Source organism: Ursus maritimus, unplaced genomic scaffold, assembly GCF_017311325.1.
Source record: "Ursus maritimus isolate PB19 unplaced genomic scaffold, ASM1731132v1 scaffold_22, whole genome shotgun sequence".
In the NCBI taxonomy this organism is placed as follows: domain Eukaryota; kingdom Metazoa; phylum Chordata; class Mammalia; order Carnivora; family Ursidae; genus Ursus; species Ursus maritimus.
The window spans coordinates 23174929-23202924 of record NW_024424675.1 but is presented as its reverse complement, the minus strand read 5'-3'; the positions used below and the strand labels follow the sequence as shown (position 1 = coordinate 23202924).

General features: G+C 52.3%; 1 protein-coding gene across 1 annotated transcript; it reads right to left on the bottom strand.

Annotated features, from left to right (window-relative positions):
• Positions 1–225: 225 nt before the first annotated feature.
• Positions 226–27996, bottom strand: BPIFB4 (BPI fold containing family B member 4). Its single transcript, XM_008703206.2, has 16 exons — positions 27891–27996; positions 27022–27084; positions 25740–26259; positions 24673–24777; positions 23740–23883; positions 21036–21099; positions 20514–20574; positions 19358–19449; positions 17571–17774; positions 15816–15869; positions 12827–12997; positions 10470–10537; positions 7968–8010; positions 6210–6273; positions 4065–4141; positions 226–469 (listed from the first exon to the last, which is right to left on the bottom strand). Exons 1-16 carry the CDS (start codon positions 27994–27996, stop codon positions 446–448), a joined length of 1860 nt encoding a protein of 619 aa, XP_008701428.1. The 3' UTR covers positions 226–445.

Sequence of the window (27996 nt, the reverse complement as noted above, 5' to 3'; positions counted from 1 at the left end):
CTCGTAGGTGAGGGAGGCAAGTGCCAGGTGCCCCCGGCGCAGCCATGGAGGGAAGAAACACCCAGACCCTGAGGAAGGGTCCTTTGTGGAGACTTGCTCCAACTGCAGGGAAATTGGAATCTTTTATTAAAGTGTAAAGTGTGCAGCATGGAGTCTGGCATGGAGTCTAAGAGGCCTCAGTCCTCCGGGTGACCTCCTTCCCAATGCGGGGATGGACCGTAGGACGGACTGTGGATGGGATTCTTTGCCAAAAGAGTCTCTGGCTGGTTCCTTTCTCGGGGGAGGGGGGCAGGTGGGAAGAGGGTTGGGAAGCTGGGTGGGAACCTGTCGTAGGGGGCAGGCCCCCTTCAGGGACTCAGGGCTAAAGACTGTGTTAGCAGAGCCTTTCCAGAAGGGCGAGCTCTGGCTTCTCCCGGGGCTGCAGCAGCGTCTCTGCCTGTGTCCTTCAGGCACTCAGCACCAGAAGGTCCTTGGAGGTCAGAACAGAGAACACAGTTAGTGGAGGAGCTGGCTTCTGCTTACAGCCTCAGCAGTCACCTGCCTGGGGACTGGGCAAGGCACATTTCTGGGAAGGAGCAAGGTTTATTGGGATTAAAGGAACCCGTCGAGCACCCTGGCCATGTCATTAGCTTGCCCTGTACAGGTGACCTTTGGAAAGACACTTCCCTCCCTGACCCTCATCTCCTTCTTCCCCCAAACAAGAGAAGCAAGCTTGAGCCTCTGTCCACATTCTTCCAAAATCCAATTTTCCTAACTCAAAATATCTACAAAAAAGTAAATAATAGATTTAACCCATAGAACAAAGTAAGTACCCATAAATCTGTACTGATAAAAATAATGGGGTAAATAAATTAATGGGGGAGAAGGGATAGCTCTTCCTTGTAGCAAAATTTCAACAAATAAATGGAAGGAACGATCGAAAAGGAGAGTCTCCATGAGGCAAACGCCACAGTAATAACTCTTGCAGACAAGAACCAATAAAGAATGCCAAAATGAGGGGGAGAAAGTGTGATGAGAAAGAGGATATTTCCGTGGTCGTCTCCAAGTATCTCCTCGTGAGATATTTATTAGTTACAACGGGAAAAATGGTAACTTAACCAATAGTGGGGTAACTGGCCGGGACCACCTTAACCATGTGATCAGAGTCAATATCCCCAGGAAGAAGACATTGACATCGCGTGTCCCCGATACGGTGCCCTGAGAAGGGCACAGCACCACGCCAGGGGCGTTCTCGCCGAAAATACGTAACGCCAATCTCATCGTGAGAAAACATTGGTCAAATCCAAATTGTAGGACATCCCACACAACGGGCCAGTCTCATCAGAAACATCAAGGTCATAAAACGCAAGGAGAATTTAGGAACTGTCACATGTTGGAGGACACCGTCACAGATTTGGACTGACAACCAAGTGCAAAGTGGGATCCTGGATCCTGAACCAGACAAAGCGCGGCAGTGGGGAAACCGTTGAGGAAGGTCTGTAGATGAGTTAATAGTTTTCTGTCAATGTGAACTTCCTGGTTTTGATCATTATACTCTGGTTATACAAGATGCCAACATTAGGGGAAACTGAGGGAAGAGTATTCTCGTACTCTCTGTACTATTTTTGTAGCTCTTCTGGAAGTCTAAAATTGTTTTAAAATGAAAAGTTAAAATAAATGGCTAGAACCGTATAATAAGAAGAAGGAGGAGAAGAGGAGGAGGAGGAGGGGCGGGAGAGGAGAAGAAGAAAAAGAAGGAGAAGGCCCCTGGGTGGCTTGGTTGGTTGAGCTCCTGATGCTTGGTTTCAGCTCGGGTCATGATCTCAGGGTCACGAGATGAGCCCTGCGTCAGGCTCCGTGCTCAGCGGGGAGTCTGCTTGAGATTCTCTCCCTCTGCCCCTCCCCCACATCCACGTGCTCTCTCTAAAATGAATCTTTAAAAAGAAGGAGGAGGAGGATAAGAAAGTAGCTACCATTTACAGAGGTTGTGCAAGACCAAGACTGGGCTGGGTCTTTATTGTTTTTTAAGCTTATATATTTAAGTAATCTCTGCAGCCAGTGCGGGGCTCAGACTCACGACCCCAAGATCAGAAGTCACATGCTCTACCCACTGAGCCGGCCAGGCGCCCCAAAGCTGGGCCTCTCTTTAAATTAGTGGTTCTGCACCTTTCAGACCCAACACACCAATTTACATTTTATCACTGGTATTTGTGCTCTTTCCTTTATTATTTTGAAATGAAATTCAGATCTATATAATCTACTGATATCCCTTGCTCGAATACAAAGAAGAACTAAAAAGTAAGTTATTTATAATGCAATAATATGTATTTTGATGCGAAATACTCAAGCATGATTATTCAGGAAAGAAAAAAATCATCCCCACTAACTTAAAAAAGGCCCTTAGGTTGGGGAGGAGGCTTGCAATACAGCCCCGGTCGAGAACCACTGGTAGGAACTGCGTCCATTATTCCAGTACAAAACCTACTTCTCACTAGCTGGGTGACCTTGGGCAAGTGGCCTACCCTTTCTGATCCTCAGGTCCTTCATCTGTGATGTGCGGGCAAGCAGCACTAGGGTCGTGCTGAGGCCCAAATGCACATAAAACAGTACATGGTCGGGGGAGGGGATGATGGTGGTGGTGGTAAATTTGTGCCGATCCCATCCCTAGCTCCTGACCCCCTTGAATAACGGTATTAGTGTGAATGGCAGCATCAAGGGAATAACAGCATTAAAATACTGTATCTCATTTAATTTCTCATCACAAAGTCCACGAGTGGGTATTATTGGTCCCCATTTTCAGACGAGGAGACTGAGGCTCAGAGCAGTGCTGAGGTCCTACAGGAGCTCGAGAGATGGGACCAGGGCACGCACCCCAGAGGACTATCCCAGAGCCTGCATCTGACCCCTGCCCACTCTGCCCCTCCAAGGTCACTGCCCACCTCCCCTCACTGCTCCCCTGAGGTGGTGGGGGGCCACCCCGGGCTGAGACTCAAGCCTGGCAGCTGTGTGAGGAGCTGGGCTCTCTGCATTTTGCTGGAGGCGGTGCGGATGGGGCCGCCTTTAGGAAAGGCAATTGTCATTCTGGGGCAAAGAACGTTCTTTCTATTTCCGGGAGTGTGTTCTAGGGAACATACTGAATCCTGAATCCAGAAAGTTTTATGAGCCAGGATGTTCGCTGCAGCACTCTTTATTAAAATGAAGACACTGGTAATGATGGACGCTTCTAGAATGCTTACTATGTGCCTGGGGCTGTATAAGGCTCTTGACACATAGAGTACCACTTTATTCCAAAAGCAGCCCTATGAGAAGGTGCTATGATTTGCCCCTTTTACAGAGACAAAAACTGAGCCTCAGAGACATGAAGTGGTTTGCCCAAGGTCACCCAGCTGGATACTGGCAGAATCGGGATTGGAACCCAGGCCTCCTTCTTCAACGCTAGTGCCCTACTGAGCAAAGTCATGTTGAAAAATAAAACTCCAGAAAGATTGGAACAAAAACCAGCAAAACATTTTAAGTGGTCATTTCTAGGTTGCAAGTGTATCTAAGAGGATAAATGTGTTTGTTTAATCTTTTCTGTATTTTCCAAATTTCAGGTAACAAGCATATGTGGCTTTTATCGTGGCAAAAAGACCACCTGCATTTGAATTTCAAGGCACCTGCCATGATTATAATTAGCAATTATTTCAGGGATGTCTATCCAAAGGGCCATCTTCCCCCTGGCTGGGAGAGCTTTGCGGGGGCCAGGATTGTCCGTTTTGTTCACTGCTGTATTCCCACCCCCGTGCACAGCGTCTGGCACTCAACAGGTGCTCAATAAAAGTTTTTCCAGTGAACTACATCGCACCGCTCTGAGCCTCAGTATTCCCATCTGCAAGATGGGGGCAATGACCTCTGCCCTGGGGGCGAAATGAGTTGGTGGGTGGGGAGAGCTTCCTTGAAGGGTTCTTCAGCTTTGTTTCCTGTTCCCTCAGCCCCATCCTTTGAAGGAAAAGACCTCCATTGCCCCACCCTTCCCCTCCCTTCTCTTCTTCCTCCCAACTCCTGGGCATGGAGTAGAGGGCAGAATAGAGTTCTTCTCCCCTTACCTCCAACACGTCGATGTCTGCATTGCTGAAGTCGATGTTGAGGATTTTGGGGAGAGGGACGCCAGAGCCCAGCACGGCTGTGAGAAGAAACAACACCAAATGGTCAGACCGAGTCAGCGCGGCTAAGAGGTGTCAGCCTTACAGGAAGCCGCCAGGATTTTCAAGGAGAACAGCCGTTTCTTTTCCATCTCTAGGCCTTTGTCCTAGCAGGTGCTCCTGCCCGGGACACACGCCCTCACCCTCACCTGCCTGCCGGGGTCTGAGCCTCCCCCGAGACTTTGGATGTCACCTCTTCTGTGAAGCTTCCCCCAGCCCAGGCCAAGCAACCTTGGGCTCCTGCTGCTCCCTTGAACCGCCCCCACCATGACAGAAATCACAGAATGTGAATTCTCTGTTTCCCCATCTGTCGCCTCTACCCAGACTATGAGTTTTTTTTTTTTTTTTAGATTTTTTATTTACTCATTTGACAGAGAGAGAGAGAGAGAGAGAGACAGCGAGCAAGAGAGGGAACACAGCAGGGGGAGTGGGAGAGGAAGAAGCAGGCTCCCAGCGGAGGAGCCTGATGTGGGGCTCCATCCCATAACACCAGGATCACGCCCTGAGCCGAAGGCAGACGCCCAACGACTGAGCCACCCAGAGGCCCCCAGGCTATGAGTTTTTTGCAGGCAAGGACTGTGTCCTTTGAAGGGAGGGAGGAAGGAATGGATGGGTGAAAGGGTAGGTGGTGGAACTGGATTAAGTGACATTAAACAGATTTTCCTCCTCCAGCAGGACTTTTCAGAGAGCTAAGCACATGACGAATCTACCCCCGGGCAGGACATTCCGAATTTCCCAAACTCGCTTGGCCATGGAACCCTCTTCTTAAGACTATCCTGTAAGACTAATTTTTCATGGAACCCACTTTGAGAATCATGGTCCTAATCCAGTCTCTCACTTTTGACAACGGTAAATTGCATGACAGTGAGCTGGAGGGACTTGCTGTCACCTCTTGGTGGCCAAGACCGGGCGAGAGTCTCCACCTCTCGCCTCAAAGGTCAGCCCAGCCCAGCCCAGCCTCGCTCCTGAAGTGGTCGCCTCCCGCCAGGGAGCGCGCATGGCCTTGGGGACCAGGGCCTTCCTGTGATTTCCACTCGGCCTCCTCTGGTGACAGGTTCCAGGATAAAGGTCTGTTGGACATGGAGCACTCCCCCGAATGAACCCTGCTGGTAGAGCTGATAGCAGCCCCTCTCCATCCTCTCCTCCACGAAGGGGAAGCGGCGGAGGCCTTGGGACGAGGTTTCCAGTTACAAGGGGTTCAGCTCTCCCAGCCTCCAGTGGCCCCACAGTTCAAATAACTTCCTGATAACATCCCCAAGGCAGCGCAGAGAGGAGGAATCGCGCTCCGTCCCTTCTCCCTTCGTTCTATGAAGCGGGAAAATCCTCTCACTGGTAACGAGGCTGCCTAGGGGCGGATTCTGGTTGGGAGGCCGGGAGATCCTAAGAGCACCTTCAGCTTTATGGGTACTGACAGAGCTTTTGCAACAAGGTATTCACATAATCCCTATGTAAGTAAAATTAAATACATGATTAAAAATCAATCAGGACCGTAACAACACGAATAAACCTAACAATACTAAATTTGCACCTAAAAATGATTTCCTATGATGTGTATTTTACCACAGCTGAAAGTAAACACACAAAACAATCAGGAAATATCTTGGACTTTTTTTTTTTTTTTTTGAATGGAGAAAAAAGAGTTTAGAAGGAACTAGAACCAGGTGTTGAGATTAATGGCCTCTGGGAGGTGAGAAGTTACTTTTTAAACTGTTCTGGACTTTTTAAAACTTACACATATGTAATTTTCACCTATAATCAGAATTTTACGTAGATAATCAGAAAAACAAAACAATCAGCCAAAGAAGGAAGAAGGAAGAAGGAGGAGGAGGAGAGGAAGAAGGAGGAGAAGAACACAGCAGAACAGCAAATAAGGAAGTTGACCTTTGGGGCAACATTTGCATTCAGAGGGTTAGATAAATAAGCTTAGAATGAAGTTCTCAGAAATCCTGTTGCGGCAGAATGGCTGAGTGTCAAGTATGATGCCCGCCAAACCGGCAGCTACCAGGCCCCACGCCACGCAGCCCTGCGGAGGCCGGGCGTAGCTCTCACCGTTCATGGCGGGCAGGAACGCCAGGTCGAAGATCTTCCCAACCAGCACCTCCAGGAGGCCAACCTGCAGGGAAGAAAGGGAGCTCAACCCCCGCAGGGGTTCACTTGGATCCCCAAGGGCTCCTCGAGGCCCCGCCCTTGGGAAGTTGCAGAGCTGATCTGGGAGAATCTGGGAGCTTCCACGACTCCAGAACCACCAAGCTGGACAGCCGCAGGGCACATCTGTCCGCCTGCTGTCTGTGCAGTTAGGGAGACTGAGGCCCAGAGCTAGGCCAGCGCTGGTCCAAGGCTCACGGTAAGGCAGGGACTGGGGGAGACCTAGGGCCCGTAGTCTATGGTGGCTTGCTCTGAAACCACCGTGATGTCACGCAAGGCCCTGGGGCTGTGTCACCAACATGCCAGGTTCCCATCCCAGCTCAGTCTCTGTGGGCCTCTGGGAAATCTCCCTCACCTCTTGGACGCTCAGCTTCCTCAGCTGTAAAATGGGTCAGCAAGCCCCACTTGCGAAGAGGCAGTGAAGGTTACAGGCCGATCAGGTGAAATGCCCGGCCTTGGAACTTCTCACGTGTGCGTGTGCCCTAAACTTCTCTAAGCCTTGGTTTCCACTCTGAAAATAGGCGTGAATAACCTTTCCCTCGTACAGTGGTTGTAAAAGGCAAATGTAAGCCCCTCTCTGTAAAGTACATGGTTTGGTGCAGAACCACGTGGTAGGACCGTGGCAAGGGCGTGGGACTTTTATCGCAGCGCCGTGACCTTGGACACGTCGCCCAACTTCTCTGCATTTGGCATTTCCTTATGTGGAAAATGGGCTAATACGTGTATCCAGATCATAAGTTTGTTGTGAGGATTGAGAGAAAATTGTTTAAAAAAAAAAAAAGCTTAATTTGGTGCCTAGTGCCTGGTCTCTGTTGTCCGTGAGTATTCGCTAATTTCACACTGTGCGACATGCTGCTTCTGCTTGGAGTCCGAAGATTCCAGCTCCGGTCCCAGCCATGCCCCAACCAGCTGTGAGGCATGTCACAGCCTAGCCCCAGGCCCCGGTTTCTCCATCTACGAAATAAAGCTGGTAACACCAACTCCATGGCTTGTAGGGGCTGCGGTTGCAAAAACTCAGGAAGAGGCAACACGGTGGGTATTTGAGTGTCTGTGCACATGCGGACATCTCACCCCATCTCGTCCTGAAAGTCGGGCCTCTGCTCAGTCGTCAATTTGTAAAAGAAAAGGGAGGCATTTCTGGAGACTTTGGTGGTGTGGGGGACCCAAGAATAAACAAAGAAATGAGGAAACAGGACCAAACCGTAGAATCTGAGCATCTCAGATTAGAAAGGCAGAGTTCCAGAGCGTTTTGGTAAAATGGTGCCTGGAAATCAATCCAAACCTGTTTGCTGAGGCTCAGAGTGGGTTGGTGTCGCCCACACGGAGTCAGCGGCACAGCCACTGGCCTGATCCAGACAGGCAGGGGTCCCGCACGACATGGCTGTCCTACCGCCTCCCCACCGTGGGGCGGGCGGATCTGGGCCACGTTGCCTCCACGGGAGTGGTCGGTTCAAACGGGACGGCCTCACAGGCAGGGCTGGAGTGGGGGGTCTGTGCCCCGGCCCTCCCTGGCTCTCTGGGCCTCCGTTTGCCCACCTGTAAGCGAGGCCTGACAGAGGTGATGCCAACGCTTCGGCATTCCCCAGCTGCCTGGGCCCCAGCCTGCCACACGGGGCGCCACTCCCAGGAGACCCTGCCCGAGGGCCTGAGCTCAGTACTTACGTCAAAGTTGCCTACGTTTGAGGTTCTGAGGTTGAGGTGAGTCCTGCCGAGAAAGAGAACCACCTGTTAGACGTAGTGATTGCCGGAGGGTCATAAGGGGCTGTATTTCCATAAACTCTCAGAAGCCCCCCCACCGACATCCTCACAAGACCTCACTTGACCTGGGGGCAGTTAGTAAGAACAGCATTGAGCTCCACGTAGTGAACCCCAACTTTGTACTAGACCTGGTCCTCGGGCTTTTATACCATACCGGCCCCCCTTATCCGAGGTTTCGTTGTCCACGGGCTCAGTGACCTGCGCTCAGCTGCGGTCTGGAAGAGACGATCCCCCTTCTGACCTATTACGGGAAGGTCAGGAGTAGCCTGCCATTTCGTCACTGTACCCGCGTCATTCTCCTGACCTCATCCCATCGTGTGGGCATTTCGTCACCTCACATCACCACAGGAAGAAGGGTGAGTATAGAGGTGTCTGGGTGGCTCCGTCAGTTAAGCATCTGACTCTTGACTTTGGCTCAGGTCATGATCTCAGGGTGGTGAGATCAAGCCCCACGTCGGGCTCTGCGCTGAGCGTGGAACCTGCTTGTCCTTCCTCCTGCTCCTCCCCCAGCTTGTGCTCGCTCAAATAAATAAACAAATAAAATCTTTAAAAAAAGGGTGAGTATAGTACAATATTTTGAAAGGGACGAGAGTCACATAACTTTTGTTACAGTATATTGTTGTACTTGTTGTATTTTGTTATGAGTTATTGTCGTTCATCCCTTACCGTGCCAGACTTCTACATTAAATGTTACCCCAGGTATGTGTGTGGATAAGCACAGTGTAGCCGGGGTATTGTGCTAGCTGCACTCCCAGGCAGCACTGGGGGTCTCGGAACTCGCCTCCCACGGATAAGGAGGGACTGCTATACATAAGGCTTAAATCATCGCTGTGACACCTACCGGCTGTGTGTCCTTGGCCAAGTACTTAGCCTCTCTCTGCCTCAGTTTCCTCCTCTGCACAGTGAGCGGCTGCAAGGACTAAATGAGCAGTCCAAGTAGAGCCCGTGCCTGGTACACGGTGCGTGCCACGCCCACAGGAGCAACCGTCCCCACCTCGCGTGGTCCTTTCAGCAAACCCCTGGGGGAGGAACCTGGCGAGAGGGGACCTCGCCAGGGCCACAGAGCTCAGGAGGCAGAGCCCGGGACTCGGGCCCTGAGATGAGCTCTTGGCCGCTGCGCTATTCTGAGGAGGGGGCCCGAGGCCGGGGTTCAAGGTCTCTCTCTGCACCGTGAGGGTCTCGGTCTCCCTGGGCCTGAATCTCGCCTGCAAACCGACAGCCCGACCCGAGAGAGGCCGGACCAGATTCGCCCTGGGCCAGAGCCATTAGAGCCCTCGCGCGTCTGGTAGGACAGAAACCGATGAGACTTCTTGGGGGAGGAGACTGTTTCAGTGGTGTTTTATTGCCGACTTCCACTCCCTCCCCCCCTTCCCCCTCAGCCTCTCCATCCCCGACACCAAGCTCTTTCCTGCCCTTCAGAGTTTGCCTGCCCTGCTCGCACTGCCCGAACCCCACCCCCCACACCCCCGGTCATCCAGGCTCAGGTCAAGCATCACCTCTTTAGACTCCTGGATGGCTCTGATTCGTGTCATATTCCAAGTAATTCCCATTGTTGGGCTTGATAAATATTTGTTGTAAGAAGAACAACTTATAATGAACTAGGCACGTGCTGACAATTTCACGTATGAGCTCATTTATCTTGAAGTAGGAGTAATAATGGTACTTACTGCCACAGGCTGATGTCAGGGATGACATGAATTGAGACACACTTAGGGCTTAGCTCAATGCCTGGCAGTAGAAAGCCTCCAACAAATAACAGCCGTTATCATGAGTCCTACGAGGTAGGGACTATTATCCCCATTTTCAGGTGAGAAAACTGAGTTTCAGAGAGGCAGAGTCACTTGGCCTACGTCACACAGCCAGTCAGTGGTCACGTTAGGATTTGAACTCGTACTGCTTGGCTCCGAAGCCTGCACTTGTAACCGAGCACCACAGCTCTAGGCCTGACAGGCCTGGGCTGGCTCAGAGCCCCTCTCTGTACCCACTGTGAGGCCCTGGGTCAGTACGCCCTCCTCGCTAAGCCCGAGTTGTCTCCGCTTGAAGCTGGGAGAATAACAGCCCCGACCTCGCAAGGCCGTTGTCATGCATTCAAATACCTAGTTCAAAGCCGGGCACATCAGCATCACGCCCGTCCTTGGTATTATTATTGACATTGTTGTTGTCGTTGACAGTAGGTCCTTTCTATGAAGCTCCCACATCACCCACCCTGCCCAGCTCGCACCAGTGGCTTTGACAGTCACAGCCCGGTTTCACCCCTGCAGCCTCTGGGATCTACCCAGCCCTGGCAGCCGTGCGAGGGGACCTCCGGTGTCCGCCCTGGTGTCCCTGCAGCAGCTGGCACCAGGCACGGCTGCCCCAAAGAGGCCTTTCTGAGCGGCGGGAGCCCGAGTCCACAAACAGCCTTACTTGTCCAGCTTGGCGTCGATCATGAGCTTATCTCCCTCCACGGAAAACATGGCCAAGAGCTCTGTGTCCTGGAGGAGAGGGGGTGAGAATGAGGCGCTGCCGCGGGGCGGGCTGTGTGTGCCAGGCCCCGGCGAGGGGCGCGTTAACACAGGTTGTCTGTCCTGCGAGGTCTTGGTCAAACCTCCTTTTATGAGCCGAGAGCCCAGTAACGCTCCCTGTATGATGGATATCCCTGCTCTGGAAGGAAGGGGTTGGGAATAAGAAACCGCCTATGTTTGTGGACAAGTGTGTTGCTTTCAGGTCAGTCGGCAGGGCTGAATGAACTTCCCTCCGAGAGACGTTGTCGCGGGGAGCAGCGATGGCTTGGCTGGTGGTGTCTGAACTGTCTCAGAGCGGGTGGGTGGCCCGTAGCCTACAAACTCTGCTCCACTGCAGAGGGGATTGGGCATCACCAGTGTCCCCACAACTGCCCCAGCCCCACCCCCAGCAGAGGGCATGAAAGGTCCAGAGCAACCCCTCCCCAGCAGAAGCCTTGTTATGGGAAAGTTCCTCTTTGCTTCCCTGCTTCCCCCATCAAATACATAATAAAATAAAATAAAATAAAATAAAATAAAATAAAATAAAATAAATAATAAAATAAATAAAATAAAATAAAATAAATTGGTCTTATGAAGAAAGGAATCTCCAACATATTCAGGCGATGTCACAATAGTAGTAACAATAATAATAATAATTGGGATGACGGAGGACTGGATGCTCTGGGTGTGTATGGCAGGGACCCGTGTGGCCACGCAAAATCATCCCATCCATTCACAAGGAGATGAAGGGTATGTAGGATTTGGCCAGATGAGAAAGAGGGTGTGAGAGTGATCCAGGCACTGGGAAGGGTATGTGCAGAGGCCCAGGGGCAGGAAAGAGGTTGGCATTAAAGGGAAAAGAAAAGGCCAGAGAGCAAGGAGGCAAAAGGACCGCAGGAGACTGGAGTGAGAAGGGGCCAGACCGGGCATGGCTAGCAGGCTGGAGAGAAGTCATGGCTGCCTCCTGGGGGCACTGGGGAGTCATGGCAGGGCTCCGAGCAGGATCCTAAGGCATTTGGGCTGTTGATGGAAAAATGTCCACACAGTAGGGACTAACCAACAAGGAGCAGCCATCGCCACTCCCTGGGTGAGAACCAGCCCTTTTAATCTGGCATCTGAGGACGCCCAGGACGGACTCCCGACACACCATGGCTTGGCGTGCTCTAGCCAAGAATACCCACTTCCCGGATTAGAGGCAGCTCATCTGGTCTTGAGCCCTGGGAGGAGAGCCTGAGAAGACACAGCAAATGGGACAGAACCCCAAGTGTCTGAATCTAAAGCCTTAACCACCAAGGGGGAGTGGCATTTAACATAGCACATTGCTTCAACAAACATTTACTGAGCACCTACTATGTGCAGGACCCTGTGCTAGGTTCTGAGGATCCTGTAGTGAAGAAGCCAATGCACATCTCTGCCCAGCAGTAAACTAATAGATGCATTGTATAGCGTCAGGTTAAGGCTATGAACCAAGGAGAGCAAGAGAGGGAGGGAGGGGGGGAGGGAGAGATATGCCAGGGGTGAGGATATTTTAGACAGCTGGTCTTGGGAAGCCCTCTGTGGGGAGGTGACATTTGAACAGAGACCTAAAGGAAATGAGGAAGTGAGTCATGCAAGAGCGTTCCAAGCAGCAGCAGAGACAGCATATGCAAAGGCCCTGGGGTGGAACTCCACCTGGCACATTGGTGAAAGAGCAAAAGAGTGAGGAGCTGAAAGGTGACCAGGGGTTGATCTAGAACTTTGTGGGTCCTTGTTAGTGGATTGACTCTTGTTTCAGGATTGAAAGGAAAAATTTTGAGAAAAGGAGCCACATGTTTTAAGAGGATTCCTCTCTATGAAATAACTGGAAATTGTATTCGTATCTGTCTCCCGCTGGGGCCCAGGGGCATGAGAACCAGTACCATCTGCCTTGTTTCCCTTTTCTCCAGCATCCAGGGGAAAGCGTAACCCAGGGTAGCTGCTCGGTACAGGTTGCTGAATGCGTGACCTACCACACTGAGCTAGACAACCTGTGAAGGAGCCCTTCCGGTATGCCAGCTACTGCTCTGAGCGCGGAGCCAATGCCCCGCGGCCGCCCCCATAGAACAGAGGGGAAAATCAAGCCCAGAGGGAGGGAGGGATCCCCCCAAGATCACACAGCTAGAAATGCTACAGACTGAATTTGAATCAGATCATCTGGCCCCGTGTCGGGCTTGTAGTCACTATGGTTGGTCCCGCAGGGATTTGAAGGGGTCTGGGGGCTCCAGAAGACCACATGGCGCCCCCCCTCCCGCCGATACTCACCACGTCGATGAGACAGATAGTGGTCTCCACGTCGTTGGGCTGGGAGACCATGACCTCGGACGTGGCGAATACCTTCACCAGTGCCTCGTCCTTCTGCAGCGTCACTGAAGGTGGGTTGGGCACCTGGATCCTGATGGTGAGTGGGCGGGACTCAGGGTACTGCTGAAACACCTGGGGGGGACACCAGGCCAGCGTGAGTGGGGCCCTGGAGAGTGGGGGTGCCCAGTGGGTCATCAGTCAACCTCTAAACACATGGCCCAGGGTTTCAGACTGGGCACCTTCGGGTCCAACAGCATCGCTCGAGCCCTACAGACCACATGCGGGGGCTCTGACCTGCTCCTGAGGTTGGGCAGGGGGCTGCCCCCTCCGAGGCTCTCATGTAGGGTTACTGGGAGATTCAAAAGTGGGGGTGACAGCAGAGCTTCGAGCTCAATGCCTGATGCCCCAAAATGCTCAGAACCTGCTTCTAGCAAGATGGGTTCGTCCGGACGTTCACGATTGCATCAAATCACCGTAACAACTCCATAGCGTATTTTCTCTCCACGTCACAGATTAAAAATACTGAGGCTCAAGCAAATTGTCCAAGGCCAGCGGAAGAGCTGAAGTTCCAGCCCGGGTCTATGTCACTCAGAAGCCCAGGCCTCCCTCCCCTCCTGCTGCCCCCGGACGCCCCACCTGGAATGAGAAAGTTCACAGTTGAGGGCGCTTCTCAGTGAGGTCCCAGAGCGAGGCACAGCCTACCTGGATTCGCTGGGGTCTCTGGAGACCCACGCTGGGAGCAATCGGAGCCCGTTTGCTGCAAATGGACTCCCCAAAAGCTAATTAGCTAAAGGGACAAGTCATCAAGCAATCAGTTCCCATATTTGCTAAATAACTGTTTACCAAAGAAGTTATTTTAAGGAACACTCTTCTTTCTTTTTTTTTTTTTTTTAAGACTTTATTTTTAAGTAATCTCTACACCCAACGTGGGGCTTAAATTCACGACCCCAAGATCAAGAGTCACACACTCTTCTGACTGAGCCGGCCAGGCTCCCCTAAGGAGCACTTTTCTTAAATATATTACATGAACATAAATATATGGGGAAAACTACCAAATTGCTTTAAAAAGAATTCCATGTAAACAGAAACTTCCACGAGCAATGCAGCTGTGTGGATCCCGGTCCTAAGAAGACTATTTATTTTCTTGAACACATTCAAGGTGAAGTTCTTGTTTTTCTTTTTTTAAGATTTTATGTAATTATTTGCGAGAGAGAGAAAGAGAGAGACAGAAAGCCTGAGTGGGGGTAGGAGCAGAGGGAGAAGCAGACTCCCCGTGGAGCAGGGAGCCTGATGTGGGACTCGATCCCAGGACCCCGGGATCATGACTTGAACTGAAGGCAGTCGCTCAACCCATTGACCCACCCAGTGCCCCAAGGTGAAATTCTTTTGAACAAACTGGGTCTGTTGGCAAATCTAGTAAATTCAGCCAAATGACCACTTAGTGAATTCACCCTTTGGCAACCTGGCTTTCGACAAATCAATGACTTGGGGAATTGGCTTTTCCCAAAGGGATTTTCAGGACAGCTGGAGGGGCTTACCCCAACATACACCATCTCCAGCAATTAGCAACACCTTCCTTCACAGGAACGTGGAGAGGTTGCCTCAAACTCTCCCCACAGCAGCAGGAGACCCGGGGTACCCCTCCCAGCTCTGATCAATCCTCTCTTGGTGACTCCACCCCAGCCTGGGTCTCCAGGACGTTCCTCTGTGTCCAGCCCGAATCCTCCCCTGCGCCCAGGGGTGTCCCTGCTCTAGCACAGCTCTGCCACTGCCACACTGTGTGACTTCTCTGAGCCTCTGTTTCCCCGTCTGTAAAATGGATTACTCCTCTCTTCTGGCCCCATTAATGTGGGGCAGGGGGTAATTAAAACCAAATAAAAGAGTGCATTCTTAAATTTTTTTTCGTAAGCTTTAAAGTGCAGTGCACATAAGAAGTGGCCCAATAAATAAAAGACCCAGTTGACTGAGGACTCTCCCTGTCTCCCAAAGCTGCCACTATGACATTAGACAATGGTGCTCTGCCATTCAGCTTCCAACCACAAGAGGGCGATAGTGACCGTTTGTTGAGTTGGGTCTCCCTTCCTGCCTCTGAATTACAACCAGAAGCAAACAGAACAGAGAAATGTCTAGAACGGCTGTAGATTACAGCAACCCTTCGTAGCCGCATGACACTTACTACGTAAGAAGCTCTCTGCTGCCAGGTGCAGGGTAACAGACTTGGGACCAGCGCTGGGACAAGAACTGGGGTCAGAAGGGCCTTCGTTCCACCTGCACATAGCTACTAACCTGACAAGAGCCCACTTGCTCCCACCCCTTTTAAAAAGATTTTGTTACTATTAACAAGAACAATAACAGAGAACATTTATCAGAGGCCTGCTCTGTGCCTACGTTCAGATCCCAGGTTCACAGCCACACAGTGAAGTGGGTGTTGTTATTCCTATCTTCCAGATGAGGAAACTGAGGCCCAGCGGGAAGTCATCTGCCTATGGCAACGTGGTTGAGACATGCTGAGCTAGACTTCAAAATCATGTTCGTCTGCTCCAAAAGCCTGGCTCTTCCCGTCTAAGCCACCCTCCACCTGCCTGTGCTCTGGGTCAGCACCCTTACATGAATTATCACCTTCATCCCCTTACTCTCCCAGGTGAAGCTGTGGAGTGGAAGTTAGCAGCCTTTTTTGACAGATGAGGAAGCTAAGGCTCAGAGATGTTAAGACTCTTGCCTGAAGACACACAGCAATGAAGTAGCCAGGCCAGGATTAGACCTGTGCAGGCCCGTCTGCTGCTAGAGCTCAGGTCTTTCCACCTCAACCCTCCATGCCTCCCTCTCATAGGGATTTGGATAGCACACCTTTGTCACGGCACTCCTAGGGAGGGTGTCGGATCACCCAGTTCCTGGGACAGCTAGAAGGAGGGCAGGGCTGAAGACAAGGGGACACATCTACCTTACATACCTTGGGAATCAGAGCTCCCAGCGTGGACGTGGTGAGAGGAGGAAGCTCTTCAAACTGTAGGACAAGAAGGGTCATGTGAGTCCCTGAGGCCAGGGGGACAGACAGGAGATGCTAACACAGGGATTAAACTCCTACACACCCTCCGACAACCAGTGGGGCATCTTCTTCCCCTTAAAGACCCCTTGGGGGTCCTGCCTGTCCAACAGCAACCACCATACTGACCACGGTAGCTGTTTTGTGGTTAAGTGGACAGGGCCAGCCACTTAAGCTCACCACAGGCCTGACTCTCTCTCCTCTAAATGTAATTCTTGACTGAAACAAGGGGAACACCAGTGAGTCCACGTGCGTACCCCAGTGTCCACTAAATGCGTAATTCTGCCACATCCCTGAACAACCTGTACTATGACTTACTTAATGTTTTCTTTCAATTGACTTGCTTTTGAAAACCTCAAATACTAAAAAATGGAAAGCCAGTACCATTTGACAGAAAGAAATGGCAACTGGAAATTGAATGCAATAAAAACAAAATAATGCCATTACATTCTGCTTGGGTATCATTGTCTGTGGAGGGCTGTGGGTGTGAGTTCTGTTCTCTCTGAGTTAAAAAGAGGACACTTAAAAGTGCAAGAGAGGGTTAACTATATACTGGCACTAAACGGAGACTTTCTCCTTGATGGAACCAAGATAGACACAATTCATACGGTGGGTTTTTTTTTGAGAATATCTTATTGTTAGCAGATAGACACAGATTTCTGGAGTGGAGTGAAATGTCATGTTTCCAAAAACATAAATTGTTCAACAATAGCTAGCTAGCTAACTAGGTAGTTTAGATAGGTAGATGAATGGAAGGATGGATGGATGAGAAGAAAGGACGGATGGATGAGGAGATGGACAGATAGAAGGATGGATGGATAGATGGAAAGATGGTTGGATGGACAGAAGGATGGATGATGGATGGATGGATGGATGGATGGATGGATGGATAGATGGAAAGATGGTTGGGATAAATTTCTGAATTGGTTGTCTACAGTGTTTCTATAAATTTGAGAAAGTCTGTTGGGGGATGGATGGATAGATGGAAAGATGGTTGGATGGACAGAAGGATGGATGGATGGATGGATGGATGGATGGATGGATGGACAGAAGGATGGATGGAGGGATGAGTAGGTGGGTAGATGGGTGAGTATACAGATGGATGGACGGATTGGTAGACATGAAGCAAATATGTCAAAATATTAACTGGTGAATCTGGGTGAAGGATATTTGGGCATTAATCGTGTTATTTTGTAACTTTTCCGAAGGCTTGAAATTTTCACAAGGAAAGGTTTGGAAAGAAAATTACTCTGGATCATACCTTATTCCTATGTATCATTTAGTTTTTTAGTAACAATGTACAAAGTAAAAGGATTCTAAGCATTTACATTGGGATACATATATAGGAATATATATAAGCTTTTTAAGAAGGATTGGCATAAAATTAAATAGAACTGAATAGGGAGCAACTTTCTCATCGTATGATTTGATGCTATTTCATGCCATGGCTATGAATCACCTAAAATCACCCTAGGCACCATGCTTTGGTAAACACTGCCATAATCAATACACGTCCGTGAGTGGGAAACGAGTGAGGGATGGACTGTCTACTATTGTTCTTGCTTTAAAGCAATTTTCCCAAGGCTGCAGGGACTAGACAGGATCAGCGGGGAGCCGTTTGCTGCCCAGCCCAGCCCACCTCTCGATGGGGCCACGACTCACCATGCCGTTGGTGATGTCAATATCCAGGGCCCCCTGCTTCTGCAGGAGGGCCAACACCGAGCCCAGGAAGTTGGCAGAAATGGCCAGTTGCGAGTTGGTGTTGTCACCCATGGGGGGCAAGTCTGGCATCTTTTGTCTGGGAGACATGGCTGGGCGCCCCAGTGGGTAGTCAATGAGCTCTCCTCCAGCCTCCCCAACAAGAGTCTGGGGAAACAGAGAGGAAAGGGGTCACAGGGGTACAGGGAGATGAGTGGAGGAGGCTGGGACCAGGGTGAGGTCCTGAGTCTGCCTCCAGGCAGCCTTCCTCAATGAAACCCTCTGGGTCTGAGTTGCCCTTTCTTATATGCCCCCTGGCTCTTCTTCATTTGTGATGGAATGGAACCTCTTACAGTTCTCAATTTATGACCACTTACAGCCATCCTTTGCTTTGAATACATGTGTGACGTGGATTCTTCCCCTCTCGGTCCTGCCAAAAAGCGCTAGCGTGTTTATGGATCTGCAAAAGGCCGTGGCATAGCTACTCTCCAAAGACCAGACACATTTCCACGGTCTACAAGTGCTGTGTGGTCTGCCCCCGGGGACTTCTCCACCTCATGGAGAGTCACTTTGTCCCTACTGCCCTGTCAGGCCCCGCCACCATCTCATCACCCCCACTGTGGCACCTTCCCACACACTGTTCCCTCCCCCACACTCTTCTCTTGTTATGGCCCACTTATCTGGCAGGTCTCAGCTTAAGTGTCACTTCCTCCATGAAGCCCTCCACGACCTCCCTGGTTACATCCTATCTCCTTGCTTCAGGCTCTATATTCTGGGACCCTCTTTCACAGCACTCATGATCTTTGATTGTGTATTTGTCTGAGTGACTCTTGCATGGCCTCTCCCCTCCAGTAGACTGCAAGCTCCATTCGGGCAGATCTCACCTTGTTCGCCAGTGCACCTCCAGCCCCAGCCCGGAGTCTGGCAAACAGCAGGTAGCCAACAAGTATCTCCTGAACGGCTCTTGCTTATGAAGAGACTAGGTGTGCCTGTGTACGTGTGTACAAGCACGCTGTGTCTGGGGCGGCAGGAGAGTATCCGCCGCTCTGTATCTGATACGGCAAGGAGTGGGGAGGCACCCACGTTGGTACAGCCCAGGGGAAGCACGCATGCGTGTGAGGGGCCAGCTTCAGTGGTGTTCTGGAAGCAGCTGACGCCAGCTCATAAACACTCTTGTGACATTATTATCTATGCTTGTCTTTCCAGCTCTTCATTCAGTGATATCAAGTTGGTAGCTTGAAATGGGCCACGGTGGCCGTATTTAGACAGTGGGAATTAGCAAACGCTACAAATCAGGACTTTTTTTTTTTTTTAATCCCAGAGAGCGGGTTGCTAGTGCTTGTCAGCACTCTACTGGCCAGATTCCTTCCCCCAGGTAAACCAACTCCCCAGTAGCAGAAGGTCGATGGCCTGGGCTGGGTCCCCTTTATTCGTGGTGTGACCTTGGGCAAGTGGGTTAACTTCTGCGCCTCCGTTTCCTCCATAAAGAGTTCGCCTCATTATGTCACATGGTGGCTGTGAGCATAGACTGGGTTAATTAACATAAAACACTCAGAATGTGCCTGGAAGGCAGGGAGCCCTTGGTAAGTGTTGGCTGTGATTGCGTTTTCTAATGTGGCTCCTAGAAGGTCCTCGAGTCACCAAAAGAAGGTCTTGTTCAAATGTTGCTTCGCAGACACTGAGCAGAAGCCCATGGGTCTGGCGCTCACACCCCTGCCCGCCTCCCTTTGCCCCGCGGCCCCGGCACTCACATTGAGGTCCAGCTCCAGGAATTCCCCAGTCACAAGCGGGAGGCTGGAGAAGGTATACTGGACACTTCCCAATATCCCCAGAGGAACCAGCGCTGCAGGTAAAGGTGGGGGTCACAGGGAATCCCCTCGACCCTCCAAGATGCCACCCCTCCTTGTGCCCCAAAGTAGGCGGAACAGCAAGGCTCCAGATCCAGACAGCATGAAAAGAGCAAGAGTTCTGGGTTCAAATTCCAGCTCTGTCTCTTCCTTGCTGTGTGACCTCAAGCAAGACACTGTACCTCTCTGAACTCTGGTTTCCTCCTCTGTAAAATAGACTTAATATTTAACACCTTAGACTATACTGTGGGGTCCACGAGATTCTGGATATTGATAAGCTTTGTAAACTGTGAGTCCTGTGACCAGGGAAGAAGTTCGAAGGTTGCACAATGTGGTGCTTAGTCGAAGCTGGGATTTCCCTGAAGGCTTGCATTGTCTGGGCTCTTCCTCCCTTGTTCCTGGCCACAGAGGGACAGTATTTTACCTGTCTGGGAAAGCCAGCCTCAAACTGCCAGGGGTCCCGAGAGATGGAAGTGCCGCCCCAGATGGCCGCACTGTAGGGCTATAGAAACCGTAGCCCCTCGTAAGTCAGGCATCTCCCTTATGTTTTGGTCTATGTGAAAGGAGATCCCTGGAACCATGCTGCGCGTGAACTCCACAACTATATGGGGCAGGTTTGCCCTCAGGAATGTTCACTCAGAAATCTTGGATCATGGGGTGGTATTGGAGCCTAGTTCTGAGGACTCGGACAGTCTCCCCAGTGTCTCTGCTATTCACTCTCCAATCCCTCTGTGGGCTGAAGCCAACCCCCCCATTGTAAAGATGAGGAAGCTGGAAAGTCTTTCCAGGTCCACACCTTGTCAAGGCAGAGCCAGGACTCAAACCCAGCTTCCCAGTCCCAGTCCAGAGCCTGAGCCTCCGGGCCAGGTGGGGGATGTCTGGCCAGGTAGCCTCTCTCTTGTGCCATCAGCCGTGCCACACTCCGAGGGCCTGAGCAGGTGTGCCCTCACCACGCTGGGCCCCCCTCCCAGACATGCTACGTCCCCAGTGCCTTCCATGGCTGGGCCCCGATCGGGGCTGGCAGATGCTGGCTGAACGAAGCAAAGCGGGAAGGACTTACAGTCCACGAGCCCCAGCTGGTCGTTGACAAGACCCAGGACCACGTCCACGATGGGGCAGAGCTGTAGGGGGAGACGGCATGAGGTTCCGGTGATGGGGCTGGGGTTGGGGAGGGGGCGCACGGATACTGACAGCAGCTAACATTTCCTGCAGGCTTGCCCTGTGCCTGGCACGGTCCTCCCCGCAGCCCTATGGGGAAGGCTCTCTCATAATACTCATTTTATAGCTGGGAAAACCAAGCCTCAGAGAAGGGATATGATTGTCAGGCAGCTTGGAAGTGCTCGAGCTGGGGTTCAAACCAGAACCATGTGACTCCTAAGCTCCATTTCTTTATCCCCTCACTAATCTGTCCCTCCGTGGTCCTCTGGGTCCTCCCCGGGCCCCCAAGAACATGGCCCAGCCCTCTGGCTCCCTCCATCCCTCCGGGTCACCTGCATGCCCACAGGGATGGAGGCCGGACTATGGTCCCTCAGTCTGGGGAGAGTCTGTGCTTCTAGCTTCCCGTCCCAGGATGGGTTCTCACCAAGTCAGGGAGGACATTGGCCAGGACTCGGTTCACTAAGTTGTCCACGAGGTTGGGGAGAAGCCTGAGGAGAGAGGAGTGGAGGGGAGGCGGGAGCTCACCAAGCTCGTCCACACTCGGGGTCCCTAGCCAGGCCCTGGGCAGCGAGTACTGGAAAATTGTTCTGAAAGCTGGAAGGACAGTGGCTGGGCCTGAACGGACAGGTGACCCTGGCAAATCGCTTGGCTTTTCATTCAATTCATTCATGCATGCATGCATGCATGCATCCATCCATTTGTCCGTCCATCCATCCATCCGTCTGTCTGTCCGTCCATCCATCCAACAAACAAATGCTCCTTGAACTCTGCAGTGGGCCAGGCCTGATTTATGTGCAAGTCGTTCCCTCCTGCGCACGTGCCCGTCTAGCGGGCTGCCTGCCGCAGCTTTGTGCGGTCACCCCGAAGGGAAATGGACGTATTGCTTGATCCAAGCACCTAGCACAGCATCTGGTGCATAGTAGGTGCTCAATTGATGTTCGTGGAAGGGAGGGGAGGAGAAACACTGGCCAGCAAAACGTGCTCGTGCGGTCCGCAAGAGGAAATGAGCTGTTGATGTTGAAAAGCTTGGGAGATGTGATCGGTTCTACAGACAAGGGAACAGGTCGGGAGAAGTGGTCCAGAGCGAGTTCTAAGTCCGTCACCAGCTGCCAGGTAGTTAAGGAGGGAAGGAGATCACAGTGTTGATGCATAGACAGGACACATAGGTGGACAGACAGACAGACTTGTAAGGCAAGCGTGTGTTTTGTGAGGCCCTGCAGTGATGAGAAGGTGAGTGAAACATGGCTCTCCTAACACAAAGTGTCACCAACAGCTTGGCCCCTTAAAACCCCATCCGTTTCCCCCCCCCCCGAACACTCCCTACCTGTGCCTGCCCACGTTGTAGCTGACCGTCCAGCCTGCCAGCTTGACAGAGCAGAGAATTTCGTGGGATCGTGTCCTAATTAGAATGTTTCACTATGTATTTTGGTCTCCTTTTCAAGAGGATTCGCACCTCAAGGGGCCTTATCTCGGTTCCAATTCTCCTTGGAGGATAAGGCCCTTGAGAACAAACGTGCACGCAGGTGCGTGTGTGCCTAGGTGTGGGGGGGGATCACCTGAATTTAATCCGTGCACATTCAGGGCTAAGACTGTTTTCTCTTTCTGGGAAATTATCCGGCAGATACATCGGCCCACGTTTAAAATGTATATAAGCGGTTATTCATTGTAACCTGTGTGTCAGAGCAGAAGACTAGACGAACTGCCATGTCCCCACACCAGGGGACGAGACCGATACTTGGTGGTTCGGCCAGACAATGGAATATTACACGGCCGTAAAAACAACAAGAAACTCTCAATGTTCAAATACAGAAAAATCTCCAAAGAGAGTAGATGGAGACAAAGTGCAAAATGGTGTTTATAGGGTGTGCCCGTGTGTGCTAAAGGAGGGCTGGGAGTGAGAATCTACGTTCACGTTTGCTTCATTTGTAGAACGGAATTGGAGGGAGAATCGGAAAGAAGCACAGTGAGCTTGCTGGGGAGGGGCAGATGGGAGGCAGGGTGGGAAGGAGGCTCTCAGTCTGTGCCCTTTTATTTTTTTATACATATTTTTAAAGATTTATTTATTTTAGAGAGAGAGAGAGAGCAGGGGAGGGGCAGAGGGAGAGAGAAAATCTCAAGCAGACTCCCTGTTGAGTACAGAGCCCAATGTGGGGCTCAATCTCATGACCCTGAGATCAATACCTGAGCTGAAATCAAGAGTCAGACGCTCAACCAACTGAGCCACCCATGCGCCCCTATTTTTTTTTTTAATATTTTGAACCATGTACTACCAAATACATTTCCCAGTGAAAATATGAATGTAAAGATCTGGGAGGTTTCTGGGTGCTTCTCTCCATCTGCTCTCCTCACCAAAATATCAGGGGCCAATTTTCTCTGTCCTTACCTACCCTAGAGCAGAAACAAAGACTCAGAGAAGCTCACATGAATCAGAAATTCTTGAGTTCAAGTGGCACAAGGAGTTTTTCTACTCCCAAAGTCTAGGTGGGATGAGTACTGGAGTGATAGGGAGAAAAGATTGATAACACAGGAGGGGAAGAAGTAAGGGGCCAGAGGCCTCGAAGAGAGAAGCCAAGGAAGCATCTCCCATGATGAGGGTCAAGGAGTGGAGAAAGGACTCAGCTCTGAGCTGCCCTGATGTGCCCTCATCCAAAACCAACACCTGGGGACAGCGTACCCCTCAATACACAGACACTTTTAACTTCCCCGGACAGAGTATGGGGATTTGGCCACTTTGTGGGGAGGGCATAACAGAAAAAACTCAACCCCTAACCAAGGTTGCATTGGACAGAACCAATTGGGAAATTTCCCCCTGAGTTGGGGGTCCAAGGGACACAAAACTCCTGCTAGACATGTATTCAGAAAACTCTTAAAATGTACCAGATTCTGCACTGTGTTCTGCATTCATTATCTCAATTCCAAAGGGAAAAAGAATTACCTGCATTCCACAGACAAAGAAGCTGGACCACAGAGAGGGCAACAGAGTTGCTCAAAGTCACACAGCAACGAATAGTGGAGCTGAGGTTTGAACTGCAGGCTGCTTCTGGAGCCTTTACTCATAACCATATGGTTTGTCAAAGACAGCCCACCCCACCATCCCCCAAGGCACTCGACTGCCCGCTGGTACTCACCCTCGAAGCAGCTTGACTTTGATACCCCCCAGGAGGGTGTCACATCGCTCAATAACTAGCCTAGGGTAGCCTGTGCGGTCCATGGTCAGCCGGACCTTGGCAGTGATGTTCACTTCCACAGCGATGTCCAGGAAGCCGATGAGACTGGAGGAGATCACGGGGCCGGGGAGACAGTGAGTCAGCCTCGACTGCCAGGCAGCTCAGCTTCACTCAGTCCTGGCCAGCACCTTGGCAGCTTGGCCTCTTTCCCCTGTCCCTGCCTCCTGGTTTCGTGCACCTAGTGTGCCCCTCGCTCATCTCTAGGGGTCCCAAACCCCCTGGTCCCTCTACATTTGCAAACAAATCTATCTCCCCCTTAGTCTATGAGGGCTTCAAAGGCTAGGAACAGGTTCAATAAATGAGCTCTCTATATAAATTCTGGTTTCCAAGGCGACTACCCATCGACCTAGCTTTATAGATATGACCTCATCCCATGGGGAGAACTCAGCGCGGAAGTCCACTGTCCGAGGGTCGGATAAGCACTTGCTCGCGGCAGGCACTCTCCAGGGTGGTATTTGCTTGCCCTCCCTTGCCTGTGGCCACAGCCACCCGGAAAAGGAGGTGTCATGCCCATTGCCGGCGAAGACACTAAGGCTCAGCGACATGAAGGGGCTGACCCGAGGTCACGCAGCTTAAAAGAGAGTCAGGATTCAAACCCAGGCTGTCACCTGTCTCCAGCCTCCCAGACCTTAACAACCATGCAGGCCACCTGCACTGAGGACAGGGACCGTAAGATGACCTGAGCCCCAGTGTGAGCTGTGTGCTGGTAACACGTTAGGTCTTACCCCACATTATGGACAAAGAGGCTACGGAGCAGAGAGGGGAAATGCCTGCCCAAGATCTCCCGGCCGGGACATAGGTTGACGGGGCCCCTCCAGGGCTGGGGGTACACACCTCTTCCCGTTGATGGCCACGCGGGTGTACAAGCTCAGGTAGACGCCCACTCCAGGCAGGAGCCGCACGGACACCCGGGGAAGGGTCAACTCCGCGATGCGCAGCCTGTGTGGGCCCGGGGGTGGTGAGACGGAGGTCATCCCGCCTGCCTGCCGCCCCTCGCTAGGAGTGCCCGCCTCACACCACCCCCTTCTCCGTGTCGCATTCGTTCCTCCTGACTCTAAAGACACCTGACGTTTGTGGATAGAACTTGGAAAACCCAGAGAGGTGAAAAGGGAAAAGAACGCCATGGTCCATACTCCTTTTGCCTGGAGACGCACTGTTTACATTTCCATGTATTTCCTTTGGGGTTTTTTTCTTGTAAAGATGACATTCCCTCTGCTTGTCCCTGCCCCTCTTTTCCTGGTTCCTTCCTACATATTCTCAGATTTCAGTTTAAGACCCTCTTCCTCCAGGAAGCCTTCCCTGATCTCTCCCATTATACACATCCTCATTTCCCCACGAACTGCTTACCAGTGTTATAATTGTACGATTATTTTCAGGCGTCTTTATGAAAGCCCATATACCCCATCAGCCTGCAAGCTCTGGGGGAGCAAGAGCTGTGCCTTTTGGCTGACCACGTGGCCATGTGCTCAGGGCCAGCACAGCGGCCTGCACAGAGGAGGAGTGCTGAGTATTCATGGAATTAGATAGTGAATGGGAGGAGACTGGGCATAGATGAAATTACTACATATGTGTAATTTTAAATCCTTGGGTGTTTTCCACTCTAACTCTGACAATGTACATTCTACAGCCGAGGAAATCAAGACTCAGAGCCATGAAAAGTGCGGCCCACAGTCACACACGTACATAAAAAGGTGAGCTGAGACTCAAATTCAGGGCTGCTTAAGGACAAGACCCCAAGCCATACAACTTGGGGCTCTCAAGATCTCCAGTCCTGAGGCCAAGCCTTGAAGTGCACAGGGCTCTCTAGACTGTCACTCCTCCAACTCCGGCCCCTGGGGGTGATCCCCCGGTTTGTACATTCATCGTCTGGGCTTGATAGGGGGAGCCTGGCCCCTCCTTACCCCGTGATGCCCTGCACGGTGCTGATGAGGCCTCCCTCGCCAAGCACGCCCAGGACTCCGCCTCCTCCGAGAAGTCCTCCATCACCAAGGAGACCACCTCCGCCGAGCAGGCCGCCTTGGCCCGACAGGATGCCATCGGCCGCCAGCATGCCCCCAGTGCCGAGCAAACCACCTGGGCCCAGCGCCCCAGTGGCTACACCGGGTGGGATCTCTCCAGGCCGCAGCTCTCTCCGGTGAAGCCTGCCCGCGACTGCTGCACCTTCGGCTGACCTGTACCGCCCATGGCCCCTGTGGCCGCCATATGCGTTCTCGGCATTGCGGTAGTCGCCCTTTCGGAGGTCCCTGATGCTTCCATCTGACTCAAGGATCTCACCGTATCTGTATTTGCCCCCCAGCTGAGCGGTGTTGTCATTGGTCTCGATGTGACCATACTTGTAATTACCGCCAAGCTGATTGCCATTGGTATATTTTGGGGGGTGCTCTCGGACATGGAAATCGTTGTAGGGAACGCCACCGACACCTCGGGAGAATTCAACGCGTCTGTAGTCATTGTAATGGTGTCGGCCTCCGCCCAAAAGACCACCACCACCACCGCCCAAGAGACCACCACCACTGCCACCCAGCAGACCGCCACCACGGCTGCCACCACCACCCGACAAACCTCCCCCAACTCCACCCAGCAAGTCATCTTCACCCCCTCCACCCCTACCACCAAGCAGGCCCCCCAGGAGACCACCGCCCCTACCACCACCACCACCACCACCTAGTAGCCCCCCACCACTGCCACCCAGTAGCCCCCCACCCCTGCCGCCTCCGCCCCCCAACAGCCCCTCATCCCTGCTGCCTCCGCCACCCAACAGCCCCCCACCCCTGCTGCCTCCGCCCCCCAACAGCCCCTCATCCCTGCTGCCTCCGCCACCCAACAACCCCCCACCCCTGCTGCCTCCGCCTCCCAACAGCCCCCCACCACTACCACCCAGGAGCCCGCCACCACTGCTGCCTCCACCCCCCAGGAGCCCCCCACCACTACCACCCAGGAGGCCCCCACCACTGCTGCCTCCACCCCCCAGGAGCCCCCCACCACTACCACCCAGGAGCCCCCCACCACTGCTGCCTCCACCGCCCAATAAGCCTCCCCCAACTCCACCCAACAGATCACCACCACTCCCTCCACCTCCGCCACCAAGCAGGCCCCCCAGAAGACCGCCCCCACCACCTCCACCTCCATTTCCACCAAGCAGACCCCCCAGGAGCGGTCCGCCACCATCACCACCAGCTTTACCCATGGGCACCTCTCTCAGGGCTGAGCGGAGAGCGTCACTCTGCTGTAAGGTGCCCGAAATGGCTGCGGAGAAGCAGAAGTGCCGGTCAGGGCTTTCTCCCACAGCCCCGGGGGGCCACCTCTGGAGCACTACCCGGGCTCTCGGCACCCCATTTTCCTGGTGGTAAAATGTCAGGGTCGAATGGGAAGACGCCTCTAGACCAATCCAGCCCTGACATCCCGGCAAGCTCACCAGCTGCAGACCTTGCCCTGCTCTCACTGTAACTAGATCTCACACCATTCACCAAACCTGGAAAGATTTTCTCCTTCATCCTCCCTTTCGAGGGCTCCATACTTTAGAGCTTATAAACCTGCCTAGACAGGAATCAGGGCAGGGAGAGTCTTCATTTGCCAGAGGACAAAAATGAGGTCCCGAGAATTAAAGGCAGGAATAATTACAGCTCCTGCATTTGAGGGCCTCCCAGGTATCAGGAACTGTGATAAGTTTGCAAAAGGCTTTCTTGTTCATCCTCATATCTGTCCCCGTGATGGGGCCAAAATCACATCGATTTTGCAGATCGGGAAACTGAGGTCAGAGAACTCAAGTCGTGGACTTGAGGCCACACAGTATTTGAGCCCCAGGAAGCCTGAGTCCAGGGCCCCAAGCTCATAGTCACTGCCGCCTGCTGCCTCAGCTCTAAGGTCCTCAACTCGCTGTCCTGCACGCAAGTGCTCAGGAAATGGTAGCCGAAAGCAAAAGGGGGAATAATTCACCCGTCCACCCGATGCAGAATCTGCTGGTGGCGAAGAGGGTCCTGGGCAACTTCAGAGCTGGCGGGACAGCCCTGCCCACCCCATGTCACCCCAACCCCCCGCAGGCCTGGACTCACCGTTGCTCAGCACGTCTTTGGTAACCCTGAGGACAGTGTTTGTCTCTTGGCGGGTGCCGCAGACGGCTGCCACACACAGAGCGGCCACGCACCAGGCCGTCCACAT

What these genes read in the sequence shown, in the direction of transcription:
- BPIFB4 (XM_008703206.2), bottom strand. Translation starts at nt 27,996, where the DNA reads ATGTGGACGGCCTGGTGCGTGGCCGCTCTGTGTGTGGCAGCCGTCTGC. An exon ending in ACCGTGCAGGGCATCACGGG is followed by an intron (nt 24,778 to 25,739) that starts GTAAGGAGGGGC and finishes GGGCCCACACAG; the next exon opens with GCTGCGCATCGCGGAGTTGA. An exon ending in CAAACGTAGGCAACTTTGAC is followed by an intron (nt 6,274 to 7,967) that starts GTAAGTACTGAG and finishes TCTTCCCTGCAG; the next exon opens with GTTGGCCTCCTGGAGGTGCT.